The 18,721-nt window shown below is 36.5% G+C and overlaps 1 protein-coding gene and 1 pseudogene across 1 annotated transcript in view; both read left to right on the plus strand.

Annotated features, from left to right (window-relative positions):
* The window catches only part of LOC143387646 (uncharacterized), a 109,269-nt gene extending 101,903 nt beyond the window's left edge, over positions 1-7,366 (plus strand). The window contains exons 9-11 of the mRNA XM_077108297.1: positions 79-351; positions 575-722; positions 4,946-7,366. Of these exons, the coding sequence (XP_076964412.1) occupies positions 79-351; positions 575-722; positions 4,946-4,970 (446 nt within the window). The 3' untranslated portion in view covers positions 4,971-7,366. The remainder of the gene's footprint in view (positions 1-78; positions 352-574; positions 723-4,945) is intronic.
* A 2,692-nt stretch (positions 7,367-10,058) lies between these two features.
* On the plus strand, positions 10,059-16,371 carry LOC143387660 (large ribosomal subunit protein eL6 pseudogene; annotated as a pseudogene).
* Positions 16,372-18,721: the final 2,350 nt, after the last annotated feature.

Consider the following 18,721-nt stretch of genomic DNA (forward strand, 5'->3'; position numbering starts at 1 on the left):
GTACTCATGAAAGTGACAGTATGGTGGGATTTTTTTTCCCTTATAGCACCAGTTTTATGTTTCTTGACTTTCTTGCAGATAGTATGCATAACAACTACACATCTGAATCTAACAGCAGCACCACTGTGAAACCATCACCAACTTCAGTTTCCTTGGCCTCAAAAAATGTGACAGATGTCACCACCAAACCAGTAATGACTTCTAAAATGGCAACACCAGGGTTCTCAACAAATACGACTTCCACTACTTTAAAGTCTACATCCAAAGCAACAAGTGTTTCACAGAACATATCCCAGATGTCAACATCTACGACAACCACAACTCAAAATAGTTTAGCGACATCATTAACAAGTACGTATTAAATTTGACCTGTTTGTTTCTGTGCTGCAAATAAGTTGTTAAATACCACATCATTCCATTCTGCAAAAATATAAAAACTTTCTGTGCCAAATTTTCCCTTGGTCCCACATAAGTATTCATACACAGAAATTCAAAAAGTTTTAGTTAATTATGATGTTTATATATTATGATGTTTTAAAAATGCACTAATGCTTGTTCTCTATTTTTCTTCTAGTCACAGCAACCATTCATTTTAATGAAAAATCAAAATTTGACACTGGCAGCTTTGTTGGTGGTATTGTGTTAACACTGGGCGTTTTATCTATTCTTTACATTGGTTGCAAAATCTATTATTCAAGAAGAGGCATCCGATATAGAACAATGTAAGTTTTGATTGGCTATTTCTTCACATCTCTATTATGACAGATTGCCAGTCAGGCCAATGTTCATCTCAAGGATAGATTTATATATTGTTACCTCCCTCTGCCCAAAGTAAATTGTTAACATAAAGCCTGCAATTACACTTGTAAATGAAAGCAGATGCATGTACCTATTAACATAATTGTATCTTAATTTAACCAAAGTTTAGCCAATGATTTTTATTTATTTATACCTGTAACCTCAAATAATCCCAAAAAATCCTATATCAGGTCTCATCAGCCTATGGACCTAGTATGTGTTATGTCTTTTGTTACGAGAAAGCATTTTTGGTAAACAGGTGTTTTTTACTGGTGATGACAAAGACACCGAAACGAAAGAAATTCCTCTAACTAGCCCTCATGATCTGATTACCCTCCAAGTCTCCATCAACAAATATCACGTTGGGACATGAATTTGGGATAGACACATCCATCCATTGCATGTGTACAAGAGCCAGTTCATTCTTTTGGTAATGTACATAAATATAAATAATTTCTAAAACTTGCTCAAAATTATAGGTTAACAGTTATCATTGACATGTGCACCCCCACCAAGCTTTTACATCAAAAAATTTTGGGAAATGCTGGACTGAATAAATAGGCTACTTAAAATTCCCCTGAACTTTTAATATGCTGATGTGCATTAGTAACTTCAAAAGTGAAATACAGTATGAAATACTCAACTTTTTTGGCAGAAATATTTGTTAAATGAATGGACCTACTTTTGTTCAGGTAGAGCTGATGTACCTCTCAGAACTAGTATTGTATGGAATACATTATGGGAAATATTGGAATAGGCCATTGAAATGATCTCCCCCCCCTTTTATTGGTGCATTACAATTACACAATCATGAGGTTCATCATCACATATTCGTACATGCACAAAAGAGAACAGCAGAATTTGGTCAGTTTTGTTTCCTAGTACCTCCCTTTCACTCCCCTCCTTCCTTTCCATGCCTTCTTCCTCCCCATGTCTCCTTCCTCTACTAGTCTCTCTTCTATTTTCATGTGATCCTTCATTTTTTGACACTAGGTATGATTTCATATAAAAGCAAATCAGACTTCTTGATACATTAAAGAGGAATTACTTTGCTGGGTCCAGTGGCTCACCCCTATAATCCCAGCTACTTGGGAGACTGAGGTAGGAGGATTGAAAGTTCAAGGCCACCTGGGCAACTTGGAGAGGCTTCTTCTCAAAATAAAAAGCTGGAATAGAGCTCAGTGGTGGAGCACCCCTGGGTTTAGTTCCCCATACCAAAAAAAAGTATTTATACAAATGTATCTATTGATACTAAATGAATAGATGGAAAGTTTCTGAAAATTTCAGTTCATTGACAAAACAAATGTCATTTTGTAAATGAAAGTGGGATCTAGCAAATTCTGTTACTTAAAAATATTATTTTTAAATATTTAAATAAAAAATGACAGTCAACATATCAAACTCATTTTAAAAGAATGAGTGGTATTTTATGAGGTTTAAGTATTCAGAAACATTAATTCCTGACAACACATACAAGGCAGGGGATGTAACCTAGCACGTGCAATGCATTGGGTTCAATCCTCAGCCCCATGTAAAAATAAATAAAAGTATTGTGTCCAAAAATAAAGTGTGTAGCAATTTGAGATGAGTTTTTTAAATCACTATTTCTAGAGATTTATCTGTTTTCTTGGTTACTTTCACCAAAGGCACTTTTTTATTATAGTAAATTAGCCATTTTTACATTTATTTAACTGAGTAGTGAAACAAACTTGCTTTTTTTAAATTTTAAATTAAGTACCAAGTACATAATTTTAGCCTTTTGGGAATGATTTTTTCCACATACATATGACCAGATAATGCTCAATGTAAAGAAGCCAGTGTCCAAAATCCTGTATTATATGGAAAATGTGCAGGCAAAAGCAAACACCTGAGAAATTTCACTTAATTCCTATTTTCATGCATAAATCAGTAGATGATGAAAATAACATAAGCAAGTGTAACTTCAACATTTTGAGGGGTTTTTTTCTCCATATATTAATATCTCTGAAATTAGGGTACATCTTACAGTCCATTAACTGAGAAAGTACTATGTTGTAATTTAAATTGGTTGTATTTTTTTAATATTTATTTTTTAGTTTTAGGTGGACACAATATCTTTACATCTATGTGGTGCTAAGGATTGAACCCAGTGCCTCGTGCATGCTAGGCAAGCACTCTACCACTGAGCCACAGCCCCAAATTGGTTGTTTTTAATGTAACCCTAAAAAAATACAAAGTCCATTTTAAAGCTAGAAATTACTTTGAAGTTGTTTTTAAAAATGGCATTCCATAAGTAAGGATAATATTTGTCCCATTAAAGAAACTGAAACTTCATATATCTATCATTCATAGACATTTCTAACTTTCCTTTTATTGAATAATAATGCTTTATAAAAAAATTTAGTTCCTTTTGTTTCTTAAGAGCTGCATGGAGAAGCCAGATGTTGTGATGCACACCTGTAATCCAAGCAGCTCAGGAGGCCGAGGCAGGACAATCGAGGGTTTGAGGTCAACCTGAGCAATTTAGCAAGAGCCTATCTCAAAAAGGGCTGGGGGTGTAGCTCATTGGTAAAGTGCCCCAAGGTTCAATCCCCAGTACTGGGGGAAGGGGGAGTTGCATAGACTGTAGAATGAAATGGTTAAAAGGAATGTTTGAGGAAGACAAATTTAGTTACACGTGCTGTTTTTGTGTTTTAAGTAGTGGTAAGAATATTTAACATGAGATCCACCCTCAACAAATTCTTAAGTATAATATTGGATTACTTACAATGTTATACAGTGGATCTTTACAACTTAGTCATCTTGCATAATAAACTTTATACCCATTTATTAGCAACTCTTAATTTCCACATTCTCCCTAGCCTCAGACTTAGTTTTGAGTCTAGTTCTGTTGTTGACTAGATAGCCACTTTACTGTGTATTATATAAACAAGACATCATAGTGTGTGTGGTCAAGAGCCCAGCCTCTGGAGAGCATTTACATGAATGCTTAGCATCTAATTCTCTGCAAAATGAGATGATGAATAAGATGCCTTTTGCAGGCCAGGCACAGTGGCACATACCTGTAATCCCAGCCGCACTGGAGGTTGATGCAGGAGAATTGCAAGTTCAAGGGTAGCTTCAGCAATTTAGTGAGACCCTGTGTCAAAGTAGAAAAATGGAGCTGGGTGCAGTGGCACATGCCTGTAATCCCAGCAGCTGGAGAGACTGAGGCAGTAAGATGATGAATTCAAAGCTAGCCTCAGCAAAAGCAAGGCTGCTGTGCAGCTCGGCAAGACTGTCTCTAAATGAATACAAAATAGGCTGGGGATATGGCTCAGTGGTCAAGTGCCCCTGAGTTAATCCCCAGTACCAAATAAATAAATAGATAAATGGGATGGGGGTGTGGCTTAGAAGCTAAGCACCCTTGGATTCAATCTCTGGTACCCCCCCCCCCCAAAAAAAAAAAAAAAAAACTTTTGCATGGGGTTCTTGTGATGATTAAATGATATGGGTGTAAAGCCTTAACAAAACACTTTACAAGTTGTTGTTCTTTTCAAAGAGGGATCTGATAGCTTAAAGATGGTTATGATAGCCAACTGGCAGAAAGTCACAAAGTCATATAGCCTTTAAGGAGCTGGGATTTGAGAACAGGTTGGTTTGAAATCTTAACCACCATGGTATACTGAATACTTTGAACTTTATACTGAGCAGGGACAATTTTGATTGTGAAGCTTGAAATTGGTGTAATGCTACTTTCTTTATAAATATGCATATATTTGTAGGGTTAGATTCGTGTCTTCATACATGTGCTTTGGATAATGATGTCCATCACATTCCACCATTTTCTCTAATCCCATGCCCCTTCCCTTCCCCCCTTCTGCCCTATCTAGAGATAGTCTGTTCCTCCCATGCTCCCCTTCTGTACCCACTATGAATCAGCCTTCTTATATAGGAGAAAACATTCAGCATTTCATCCCCAGCCCTTTTTAAAAAAAAAAAAAAAGCTTTCACTAAGCTATTTTGGACCTTGCTAAATTGCTGAGACTGGCCTCAAATTTACAATCCTTCTGCCTCAGACTCCCAAGCTACTGGTATAACAGATGGGCACCATGCAGGCTTCCTATTAGTAGTTTTGATACAAATATAAACAATATAATTTTAACTTTTACTTTACTTTAACTTTCAGTGATGAACATGACGCTATCATTTAAGGAAATACAAGGACCAAGGAAAGAAGAAACATTGATGCAGCCCTGTTCACTTTGGTTTTACTACTTTAAAACAATGCTCTCTTAAAAATAAGAAAAAAGCATAATTGGACCACCATGCATATAATATAAAACCTGTTACATAAATGTGCATAGATTTTTTTTCATCATTACTATAGGTAAAAGGGGCTTGGTTAGGTATTTAAATATTTGGAGCTTATAGATAATTTATACAGTGATCATACTCAATTTTAGCAAATACATAGTAAGACAAGTCCTATCTCACTTTTTGTGGCATTGGTTCCATGGGACCAGTAATTGAAAGACAATATCACCAAAGGGCAGGCTGCCATCTGGGTGCACAAATAAGGAGATTGTCACAACACTCAGGATCCTGAGTGTCTTTGTTGCTCACACAAAGAACTTCAGTGCTTTTCTGGAGCTGGATATATCCTAATTACTGATGCCACCAGCAGAAATTACACAATTGAGTAAACCAGGTCTGAAACATAATTTAAGAAAGCATCAACATCTGTTTTATAGTAGTTAGTCTAGAAACAATACATACTTCCCAAAAATAAAATCTTCAACTAAAACCCCAAACACCCTATTGATGATTCATTAGAGAGCATGTATTTTTATTAATTTCTTTTTGAACTTTCAGTGTTAGTTTGATATAATCTTTTTTTCTCTGTAATTTAGGCAAATGCAGTGTTTTAACACAATGTTTTTAAAACTCAGTTGTAAGACTAGCATTATAGGAAAAAACTAGATTATTTGCTACTGTGATCATTTTGTCACCACTGGAAATTGCTTTTATTTCATATTCACTTGATTTTATATTTAGTGACTATTTTGAAGAAATGTAGAGCTGCTTTCAAAACCTAGAAATTTTTAATAGAATGTAAAAATATCTAACTTTAAAAAGCTCCATTTTTTCCCCAAAATAATATTTAGAACCTTGTATTATCAAAACTGTAGATTAATGCTGTTTTAAACCAGGGATTATGGGCTCTCCCCAGGCTACTAAACCTGCAGGATGAAAGTGCTGCGTTTTCATACACTGTTAACTTGACTCAGATTTGGGGAAATGACATTTTCATACTTAAGTACATTGTTGGAGTAAACTCTTATTTTAATCAGGAAATTTCCTGCTTCCTTTTGGGTATTCACCTAGACTACTCCACTGTTTAAGAGGAGTTACTCTCAGATGCACTATGTTAATGAAGAGGAAAAAAGCACAGTATTTTTTTTTTTAATTACACATTATATTTTGGAGTGTTTTTAGTTTTACAGTTTATATTCCAGCACTCAAACTCAGGGTGAACTTTTAACAAGAGTTATTTAGTCACTAAATACTAAGATAATATTTCTATCTTAGAAGGCCAAAGTAAATCACACCAATTTCTGACAGGTTAAAAATATGCTAAGATTTCCTAATGAACATGATAGGAACAAAAGATAAGGTAGCTTTTGTGATCAGCTTGTGGTTTGCAGAGAATGACAATGTCAAGAATTTGGTATAAAAGGATCATGTCTACTTGCTGTGCATTTTGGCCAACTAATGTGGTGATATGGATAAAAACTATTCAAAATATGGATATCATTGGATCTGTGACACATGAAATATGGAGGAAATTTTATGAAACTTGTATGGTTAGATAGTTTGAAATGTGGGCTGATGGGTAAGTTTGTTATTACTAGGCCTTAACTGGTTGTGCAAACACTGCATTCATTTCTTTGCAACATATAGTTATGATATACTTTATAGTGGTGAGGGCCTTTTAGTTGAACTTGTTTTATCTCTTGCATTCTTGATATTTCAGTTGCCAGCCTGAAGTTTTTCTTGAATACTTACTTCTTTAGCACTTTGAAAACAGAAAACCACTTTTTAAGTACTCAGTGTTTAAATTTTGCCTTGCAAGTTTGCTTTATAGGTTGGGAATATTGTAATTATGTTCTTTCTGTCTGTAAGCAGTATAATTTGTTACCTTCAAATATCAGTACTTTCAGTAAAGTTTTTTTTTTATATCTGCAGAAATTGGAAAAAATCAGTAATATAAAACAATATATTACTTTGGAACACATTTCAGTAAGCATAAATTTATCTTCTGTTTACTTACACAAATGCTTGATTTTCTTTGCATTCCTTTAAAATGTACTTATTAAATGTTTAAATATCAGGCAGAAGCCATGCTTTGATTTTAAAACTTCTCTGGATAATCCATAATAGAAATAATTCAAATAGAAAGTTGGCAGTATACAGTGATAAAATTTGTATTCTCAGAAAATTTTTTTGAAATTCCTGTGAACTTTTTTTTTCTTTTATAATGACCAGCTTTTGGTATATCATTGTTACTGAGATCTATTTTTAGAATAAAATTTGTTCTCCATTTAAAGTTTTTAGTGCTTGGTCATTTTGTGAAATTCAAGAGAAATTAATAGAAAACAAAAGCCCAAAGGGAGATTGCAGGTGCTAAGCTAACAGTCCCAAGAAGTGGTATTTGAAATGTAGTTGCCTGGACAAGCAGCAGCCTTATCTGAAACTTTTTTTAAAATGCAAATTCTTAGACCACAACCCTGTCCTGTTGAACCAGAAACTATAAGTAGACCTAGCAATCTAATAAACCCAGTAGATTATTGTGATATACACCAAAGTTTTGAGAACCACGGCTTGGAGGATTTTTCATGTGAATGTGCTCTTTTTTTCTGCTAGGCAGAATATTTTAAGAGCATACTGTTCCCAAGACACACTGGCTACAAATACATTAATGTATGGCATTTTACAGAGTGACTTAAATATTATGGAGCAATCAAAAATAAAAAAGGTGCTGTCATTATTTATATAATAAAGTACCCTCCTTTAGGTAAGCTCTGAACTCAAAGATTGTTTAGGTTTAAATCTTGCTCTACTACTTACTAGCTGTATGACCTTGGATGTAAGTTACTCCTGTCCTTATTTCATAGGATTATCCTCAAAGTATTTAGGAATTCATTGGGTTAAGGTTCTGAAAGATAGGAAGTCTCAAGATCAAGGGGCCAGCCTCTGGTAAGGGCCTTGTGCATCATCACATGGTGAAGAGTATAGAGCAAGAGGGACTGGAACCTACTCCCAAGTAACAGTGTTAGTCCCTGTTATGGCGTAGATATAAGGTATCCCCCAAAAGCTCATATGAAAGTCACTGCAGGAATTTTCAGGGGTAAAGTGGTTGTATTGTGAGAATTGTAACCTAATTAAGTGGATTGATCCACTGATGTGAACTACAGGTGGAATGTGGCTGGAGGACATAGATTACTGGTGAGTGGAGCTCTTTCTGCTTCCTGGTTGCCATGCCCTTCCACCACGATGTTCTGCCTCACCTTGGGTCCACAGCTATGAAGTCGGCCAGCCATGGACTGAACCTCTAAAATTGAGCCAAAATTTTACTCCTTTAATTGTTCTTGTCAGGTCTTTTGGTCACAGTGATGAAAAAGCTGGCTAAAACGTCCCTTAATGCCACCAGAGCCCTCATAACCTAAAACACCTCTGGAAGGTCTTACCTTTCAGTGCTGTCACACTGGCAATTAAATTTCAATTTAAGTTTGGGAGGGAACAAGCATTCAAGCCATAGCAGATACTCTCTATTAGTAAGTTCAGTTTTCTGATTCTAAGATTTTAAAAAGCCTAACTTTTAGTATTTTTTTTTCTTTATAAATCTTCCCTCCCCAGCTTTCTGTGGCTTTATTCTGGGCTTGTGTAACTTGCTTTTGGCTGATTGGTCTTGATTTAAAGATTATGTCTGGAGGTGGGGAGGAGGTCCTCTTGGTTTTTCAGCTAATCCCTTTTTAAGAAATTGTTATATGTGCCTAAAAAACTACATACGAAATATACAGGAATGTTGGCTAATGACATCACTCAGTTGACAGAAGAGACAGTACCAAGTATAGCTACCCACAAACCAATCTAGCCCTGGGAGGATTCAAGGACCCATTAAAGAATCTGGAGCAAAACAAAGAATATCCACATATAAAAGATTGCTGATGGGATTGGATACTTGACAGGCAGAGAGCTAAGAAGAAAAGTAAAGGCTGTGGGTATAAACCACCTGGGCTGCTTCATTAAGAACACCAGCATCTTTTTGCACAAAGTTAATAGCCATTTCCACTAGAGCAGAGAGAGCCCCAAAACCCCCTTACTTCATGAAGCAACCAGTATATGCCACTCTGAGAGCTGCCATCTTTCCCAACCCTGAATGTACCTAGTGCTTAAACCTGTGACCTCTGTGCAAATACATTCTATATATGGGCTCTGTACTATACCCACACACACTTCAGACATGGGAGCCATTGCCGTAGCAAGCTAGTTTGTACCCTGTCCTCATGTCAGTGCTCCAGACACCAGGTTCAACTGCCACTGAAAGCTAGACCATGCTCCAGACCCTGGCTCCAAGGCTGTGCAGCATGCCCACATCTCAAACACCAAAGCTACTACTACAGCAAAAGTACTCACTCCTATGATCCTAAAGCCACTGTCTCTTTGTATATGCCCAGACACCAGCTCAGCCACCACAGAGAACTAGGCGTCACCTTGATCTCAGGCACTGTAGCCATGTGCACACACATGCTCTTACCTCCAGTTCCCTGGCTGCTTCATAAGCACCCACTTATCAGCTGGAATGCCCGACTCTGGGAGCCTATGCCATTACATCCTCGACCTCTGACCATGGTCCCTCCACATGGACCCATGCTTTGGGCTGTTGCTCCATAGGAGTTCCACAGGTGTCACTAGTCAGACACCTGTGCCACTGCCACCACAAGTGGGTCCACAAACTTTAACAAATTGACTGCTAAAGACAAAATTTTAAAAGTGGTAGCTACTAGAGATAAGACACCTTCCCTCATTGCTTGTAGACCAGAAACTGGACACTAAAGAGAAGAAACCTGGATGCAAAAAGGCTGATGCCAGTAAATAGGTGGGACCCAAGACAGCGGCCCAGAAGGAGGCAGCAGTCTGTGTCACTCTGACCTGGGATCCAAGTTGTGAGAATACTACTCTGCCAGGAAGCAGCGTACCTGTCCAGGCCTCAGTGTCAGAGTAGGTCTCCCAACTATATGCCCATGCTGGACTACTGGGTTCCCCAAGGGAGACCATTGGTGGCAGCAGCAGCACCCACGAAGAACTTTTGGCCACCCACCCAAGCAGAAATCATGGATGCCACTCCCACACAGGACACCCGGCAGCTTCCCATGAGTAGGAACTGTCAAGATGCCACTACCCCTGTGTGGACCCCCATCTACCAACGTGGGGCTCCACCAGTGGCTGCCATCTTGGGACTCTCCATTTTTTTTTTCAGAGCTTGATATTAACAGCAGACGTAATCCCCTAAGTGCAGTAGCCTGCCTGCATCGGGGAACTTCACACAGGCTTTGAAGTCAGCTGACACTACAAGCCACAGAGCTTGCCACTGAACTCATCATCCAACACCATCGCTGGACTCCCCACACTCAAACTGACACTCCACCACTGAATGCAGGAGCCTCTATCTTGGGTAACCTTCATCACCATCTTCCAGTTTCTAACAACCTCCTCTTCCCAGCAGCCGCTAACCTGGCACAATGACACCCTAATTACCTTCACCTTCCTGAGGCGGAGATACCACCTAACAACAGATGACCCCATCTATTGGATGAGAAGGGAAGCAGGAAAGATACTGACCTCCAATCAAAACAAGTCCAATGCCTTCCTTCAAGATATTTTTTTCTTTTTTTCCCCCTCTCCCTCTCCTTTCTCCGGCTCTCACATCCCCAACATATGTGAAACCAAGTACTTTATATGAATTAGGATTTTGAGGACTGGGATGTATGAATAGTATATTATAGTTGTGTTGTGCATTCTTTTTAATTTTGTTAATTTTTTCCTCACCAATTTCTGCTATTTTAACATTTTTAATTTTTCTTGATATATATGTGTGTGTGTGTTTTATGTACTCTACTTCCTTCCCACTTACTTGTCTACCCAAATTTACTTCCTCTCCTTTCTCTTGCTGCTAATATCAAGCTCTGAAAAATAAAAAAATGGATGCCAACCAAGACTCTTATACCCAGCAAAATTAAGCTTTAGATTTGATGATGAAATAAAAACCTTCCATGATAAACAGAAGTTAAAAGATCTTAATAACTCAAAAGCCTGCACTTCAGAACATCTTGGTAAAATATTCCATGAAGAGGAATTGAAAAAAAAAATGAGAATCAGCAAAGGGATGTATTACACTAAAGAAAAAACTAATCAACAGAGAAACCAAGTCAAGTTGAATACCAAAAATTTAAAAAAAAAAAAATGGCTGGAAATACAAATCATGTCTCAATAATAACCCTGAATGTTAGTGGATTAAACTCACCAATGAAAAGACATAGACTGGCAGATTTGATTTTTTAAAAACAATATGCTGCCTCCAAGAGACTCATCTCATAAGAAAACACATCCACAGACTGAAGGTGAAGGGGTGGGGAAAATCATACCGCTCACATGGACTGCGGAAACAAACAGGGGTTTCCATCCTCATATCAAATAAAGTAGAATTCAAGCCAAAGTTAATTAAAAGGGATAAAGAAGGATATTTCATACTGCTTAAGGCAACAATTCATCAATAAGACATAACAATAATAAATTTATATGCCCCAAACAATGGAGCATCTATGTTCATCAAACATACTCTTACCAGGTTCAAGAGTCAAATAGACAATAACACAATAATTCTGGTTGACTTTTAACACACCTCTTTCACCACTGGATAGATCATCCAAACAAAATCTGAACAAAGAAACTAGAACTAAATAATACAATCAATAACTTAGACTTAACTGACATAGAATATTTCATCCTTCAATGAATGAATATACTTTGTTCTCAGCAGCACATGGATCCTTCTCTAAAATAGACCATATATTATGACACAAAGCAACTCTTAACAAATTAAAAAAAAAGTAGAGCTATTAACCTGCATTCTATCAGATCAGAATGGAATGAAATTAGAAATCAATGATAAAATTAAAAATACAAGGTACTCCAACACCTGGAGACTAAATAATATGCTACTGAATGAACAATGGGCTGCAAAAGACATCAAGGAGGAGTTTAAAAAATTCTTAGAGCTGAATGAGAACACAGATACAATGTATTGAAATCTCTGGGACTATAAAGGCAGTACTAAGAGGAAAGTTGACTGCATGGAGTTCATTTCTTAAAAGAAGAAAAAGTCAACAAATGAATGACTTAACATCACATCTCAAAGCCCTAGAAAAAAGAACAAAAAACACCAAAAGCAGTAGAAGATAGGAAATAATTAAAATCAGAGCTGAAATCAATGAAATTGAAACAAAAGAAACAATTGAAAAAATTGACAACAAAAAGTTGAAAAAGGAGAGAGAAAACTCAAATTACTAACATACATGATGAAAAACAAAATATCACAACAGACACTACAGAAATACAGAAGATAATTAGAAATTGTTTTGAAAACTTGTACTCCAATAAAATAGAAAATATCAAAGGCATCGACAAATTTCTAGAGTTATATGATTTGCCCAAATTAAATCAGGATGATATTCACAATTTAAACAGATCAATTTCAAGTGATGGAATAGAAAGTGCCATCAGCAGCCTACCAACCAAGAAAAGCCCAGGACCAGATGGATACACAGCTGAGTTCTACAAAGCCTTTAAAGAACTAATACCAGTGCTCTTCCATTTATTTCAGGAAATAGAAAAAAGAAGGAGCACTTCCAAAGTCGTTTTATAAGGCCAATGTCACCCTGATTCCAAAACCAAAGACACATCAAAGAAAGAAAACTTCAGACCGATATCTCTAATGAACATAGATGCAAAAATTCTCAATAAGATTATTGCAAATCAAATACAAAAACATATCAAAAATATAGTGCACCACAATCAAGTGGGATTCATCCCAGGGATGCAAGGTTGGTTCAACATGGAAATTAATAAGTGTAATTCATCACATCAATAGACTTAAACATAAGAATCATATGATCATCTCAGTAGATGCAGAAAAAGCATTCGGCAAAATATAGCACCCCTTCATGTTCAAACGCTAGAAAAACTAAGGGGTAACAGGAACATATCTACATATTGTAAAAGCTATAAATGCTAAGCCCCAGGCCAACAACATTCTAAATAGATAAAAAAAATGAAAGAATTTTCTCTAAAAACTGGAACAAGACAGGGATGCCTTCTTTCACCACTTCTACTTAACATGGTTCTTGAAACACTGGCCAGAGCAATTAGACAAAAGAAATTAAAGGGATACAGATAAGAAAAGAAGAACTCAAATTAGCACTATTTGCCAACAGTATGATTGTATACCTAGAAGACCCAAAAAACTCCACCAGAAAACTTCTAGAACTAGGAATGAATTCAACAAAGTATCAGTATACAAAATCAACACCCATAGATCAAAGGCATTTCTGTATATCAGTGACAAATCCTCTGTAAGGGAAATGAGGAAAACTACCCCATTCTCAATAGCCTCAAAAAAAAAAAAAAAAAATTGGAAAGCAACAAAAGAGGTGAAAGACCTCTGCAATGAAAACTACAGAACCCTAAAGAAAGAAATCAAAGAAGTCCCTTAGAAGATGGAAAGATCTCCCTTGCTCTTGGATAGGGTAGAATTAATATTACCAAAATGACCATACTACCAAAAGCACTATACAGATTTAATGCAATTCCAATCAAAGTCCCAATCACATTCCTCATAGAAATAGAAAAAGCAATCATGAAATTCATCTGGAAAAATAAGAGACTCAGAATAGCTAAATCAATCCTTAGCAGGAAGAGTGAAGCAGGTGACATACCAGACCTTAAACTATACTACAGAGCAATAGTAACAAAAACAGCATGGTACTGGCACCAAAATAGGCTGGTAGACCAATGGTACAGAATAGAGGACACAGAGACTAACCCACATAAGTACAGTTATATTAGAAAAAGGCAACAAAAACATACATTAGAGAAAAGATAGCCTCTTCAACAAATGGCACTGGAAAAACTGGAAATACACATACAACAAAATGAAATTAAACCCCTATCTCTCACCATGCACAAAACTTAACTCAAAGTGGATCAAGGACCAAGGAATTAAACCAGAGATCCTGTGTCTAATAGAAGAAAAAGTAGGCCCCAGTCTCCATCATATCGGATTAGACCCCTATTTCCTTAATAATGACTCCTATAGTGCAAGAATTAAAATCAAGAATTAATAAATGGGATGAACTCAAACTAAAAAGCTTTTTAGCAAAAGAAACGATCAGTGAGGTGAATAGAGAGACTACATTTTGGGAACAAATTTTTACCACTTGCACACTAATTAGATTGCACACCACTTGCACACTAATTAGATTGCACACTAATCTCCAGGGCATATAAAGAACACAAAAAGCTAAACACCAAAAAACACCCCTAATAATTAGTAAGCTAAGAAACTGAACAGACACCTCACAGAAGGTGATATACAATCAATCAACAAATATATGAAAAAAATGTTCAACATAAGAAATGTAAATCAAAACTAAGGGGGCAGGGGCTGTGGCTCAGTGGTAGAGTGCTTGCCTTATACATGTAAGGCAATGGGTCTGATTCTCAGCACCATATAAAAGTAAATAAACAAAATAAAGGTATTATGTCCATCTACACCTAAAAATGTATATATATTTTTTAAAAAATTAAGATTTCATCTCACTCCAGTCAGAATAGAGCTATTAAGAATACAAACAACAATAAGTGCTGGCGAGGATGTGGGGAAAAGGACACATTCATACACTGCTGGTGGGACTGCAAATTGGTGCAACCAACATGGAAAGCAGTATGGAGATTCCTTGGAAAACTTGCAATTGAACCACCATTTGACCCAGCTAGCCCACTCCTTGGTCTATATTCAAAGGACCTAAAAAATAAATAGCACACTACTGGGACACAGCCACATCAATGTTTATAGCAGCACAATTCACAATAGTGGAACTGTGGAACCAAATTAGATGCCTGTCAGTAGATGAACGGATAAGGAAAATGTGGCATATATATACAATGGAATGTTACACAGCAATAGAAGAGAATAAAATCATCACATTTGCAAGTAAATGGATGGAGTTGGAGAATATAATACCAAGTGAAGTTAGCCAATCCCAAAAACCAAATGCTGAATGTTTTCTCTGATATAAGGAGGCTGATTCATAGTGGAGTTGGGAGGGAAAGCATGGGAAGATTAGACGAACTCTAGATAGAACAAAGGGAGGGGGGGAGAGGGGTTAAGGAGTGTAAAAAAGATTGTGGAATGAGATGAACATCATTACCCTAAGTACATGTATGAAGACATGAATAGTGTGAATACACTTTGTATACAGCCAGAGATATGAAAAATGTGCTCTATATGTGTAATATGAATTGTAATGCATTCTATTGTCATATATAACAAACCAAAATAAAAAAGATAGTTTATGGGGTTGGAGATGTGGCTCAAGTGGTAACGCGCTCGCCTGGCATGCGTGCGGCCTGGGTTCGATCCTCAGCACCACCTACAAATAAAGATTTTGTGTCCTTCGAAAACTAAAGAATAAATAATAAAATTCTCTCTCTCTCTCTCTCTCTCTCTCTCTCTCTCTCTCTCTCTCTCTCTCTCTTTCTTTAAAAAAAATAAAAAGATAAAGTTTAAAACATAAAAGGCTGATATGTTTGTTATGGTTAAAAAGGGTAACCCTAAGACAGAAAGAGAAAGCTCTACTGCAGTTGAAACCCTGTCTTGGTTAGAGGAATTGGCAGATGCTCCTTACCTATATATTCCAAGGTTGAAAAGAAGTTTGTTGCTACTGTTCACAAAAACAGTGGTGACAAAAACATTGGTACCAGGATGGTTAAACTTCACAAAATACCTACATCCTACTTAAGATGTGCCACAAAAGCTATTGAGCCACAGCAAAAACCCCTTCAGTCAGCATATGCGAAAACTGAGCATCATTCTTGGGACTATCTTGATCATCCTCACTGAGCGCCACAGAGGTAAGAGTGATATTCCTGAAGCAGCTGAACAGTGGCTTGTTACTTTTCACTGATCTCTGTGTGATAGGTTCCTTTGTGTGGAACACACCAGAAATTTGTTATTGCCACCTCCACAAAGGTTGAGATCAGCAACGTGAAAACTCCAAAACACCTTACTGATGCTTCAAGGAAGCCAGACGCCAAGATGATGAGATCCTTGATGCAGAGAAATAGAAATACAAGATTACAGAGCAGCACTGCTAATCAGAAAGCTGTGAACTCACAAATTTAACCCCAAACCATAGCTATTCCTCAGCGCCAGGGCAACATGTGCTCCATTTTGCTCTGACAAGAGTTTATCCTCACAAATTGGTGTCCTAAATTTCTTACCAAGAATCTAAATAATTGATACATGTTGTATGTCTGCTTTTTTATTTTGCCACCATCAATTTGGTCTCTTAAACATATTCTTTCCTTCCTAGATGTGGGGAGGGACTCCGCTAGCATAATGAAGATTTTGCCTGTGCTATAGAGTGGGATTTGAAGAGAGCTCGTTGGTCAATGGAGCCTGGTCCTCCCTAGCTTTTTTTTTTTTTTTAAGTTGTATTTAGATGCAATACCTTTATTTTACTTATTTATTTTTATGTGGTGCTGGGGATCAAACCCAGGGTCTCACACCTGCAAGGCAAGTGCTCTACCACTTAGCTACAGCCCCAGCCCTAGTACTGCCTTTTAAAAAATTTTATATAGCAGAATCATGTTTCCTTTGCATCTAGGTTTCTTCACTCAGTGCTTATAAGATTCTTCTAGAGTGATTTACTTAGACTGCTGATTTACTTTCATTGTGATCACATTAATTTATTCATTTACTACATACTTGCAGGTTTCCAATATTTGGTCATTGCAAATAATGCCAGTGTGAATTCTTGTATATGACCTTTGGTGCAAACTTGCATATATTTATTTGTGTTTATAAGTAGGACTAGAATTGCTGGGTGTGGGTGCATGGGCATGCACTGCTTTCACAGATAATGTTAAGTAATTTTCAAAGTGATTCACACTTTGCATGCACATGGAAACGAGAGAGTTCTTTTTGTTCCATATTCTCACCAACACCTTATTTGTCAGTCCCAAACTTTAGTAGTTTTGGTAAGTGTGCAGTGGTTTTGCACTGTGGTTTATTTTTCCATTTCCCTTATAACTAATGAAGTTAAACACCTTTTCACATATTTGTTGGCACCTTGATTATACTTCTGTGAAGTGTGAAGTATACTCTTGTGAAGTAAGTACCTATTTAAACTTCATCCCCATTTAACTGAAATAGTATATGGCATATACAAACTATTTTCATTAAATTTTTATAACAAAAAAGTATTTCATTATATCCTTTGAAAATGCTTCAAAAATTCTGTTATTCTTAATACTTTCAGTTATTCTATATGGGAGTATAGATACATTGACAACCTCCAAATACATAATACCTATTAAAAGTGAAACATTTGATAAATACAAACATTTTATATCTACTTCACTTTTGTATGTTCATACAGATTCATTACTGGGCTTTTAGTAAAGGGGAGAACACAATTTAAAGGATATTTTGTATATAAACAGCTGACAACCTTGTGAAAAATCTTAAGAGGAAAATGAGTTGGAGGCCCAAGATGGAGTCCTAGAAGATTTCTGTTGTGGGAAGAATTCAGCTTTCTGTCCTTTTCAGCACCACCACCCCTACCTTCTACCAGTACACACCCCTGCATACTAACATTTCTCTCCCATCTTGGGAAAAGATGGTCTTTTGTCCACAAGTGTCTGGATTTATCACTTTCTAACTACTTGAAGACTATGTCAATTCCTATTAAAAGAATATTTATCATCAATTAATAAAACATTTAATTTCTATTAAAAACATTTATCATAATTGGTTAAAGAACCATTTAAAGTGCTTACTTTTATGTGGAACTTTTACCATGTTGATGCTACTGCTGATACTTAAAAAAGTTGAGAGGAGTATAGCTCAGTGGTAGAACTTGTTTAGCATGCACAAAGCTGATTTCAATTTGCAGCACGCACACAAACATGTGCACACACACACACAAAGTTTGAGACCATGTAGCAAAAGTCCTCCTGGAAGTCCTATACTACTGCTTTTCTATGGGATCAGGAAGGGAATTTCTGGGAACTCAGGCACAGGGGTATTAAAGAAGAAAAGAAAACAAACAACAAACTCAATAACTGAAAGAGAAAACTAACAAAGTCCAACAACATATTAAACAGATTTTAAAGAATATAAGAATAGTTCAACATGGCAAAACTAATACAATATACCACACTGATAGAACAAAATGGGGGGTGGGTGACTATTTCAACTGATTCAGAAAACGCATTTGGCAAAATTCAACATCCTTTCATGGTAAAAATATTCAGAAAACTAGGAATAAAGAGAACTTCCTCAAAACTTGATCAATGGCATTTATTTAAAGAAAAAAAAAGCTAATGAGTTCAATGATAAAATACTAGTCACTTTCTTCCTAACATCACCTACAATACAAATAAGCCCACTTTTTCATCACTTGTATTTAACACTGCAGTGGAAGTTCCACTTTTTCATTAGATAAGAAAAAGTATTGAAAACGGGAAAGATGTAAAACTACTATTTACAGACAGCATGACCCTACAATATAGAAAGTCCCCCTAAATCTACAAGAATAAATTCAGCAAAGTTGCAGAG

This window comes from Callospermophilus lateralis, chromosome 2 (assembly GCF_048772815.1).
Source record: "Callospermophilus lateralis isolate mCalLat2 chromosome 2, mCalLat2.hap1, whole genome shotgun sequence".
Classification (NCBI taxonomy): domain Eukaryota; kingdom Metazoa; phylum Chordata; class Mammalia; order Rodentia; family Sciuridae; genus Callospermophilus; species Callospermophilus lateralis.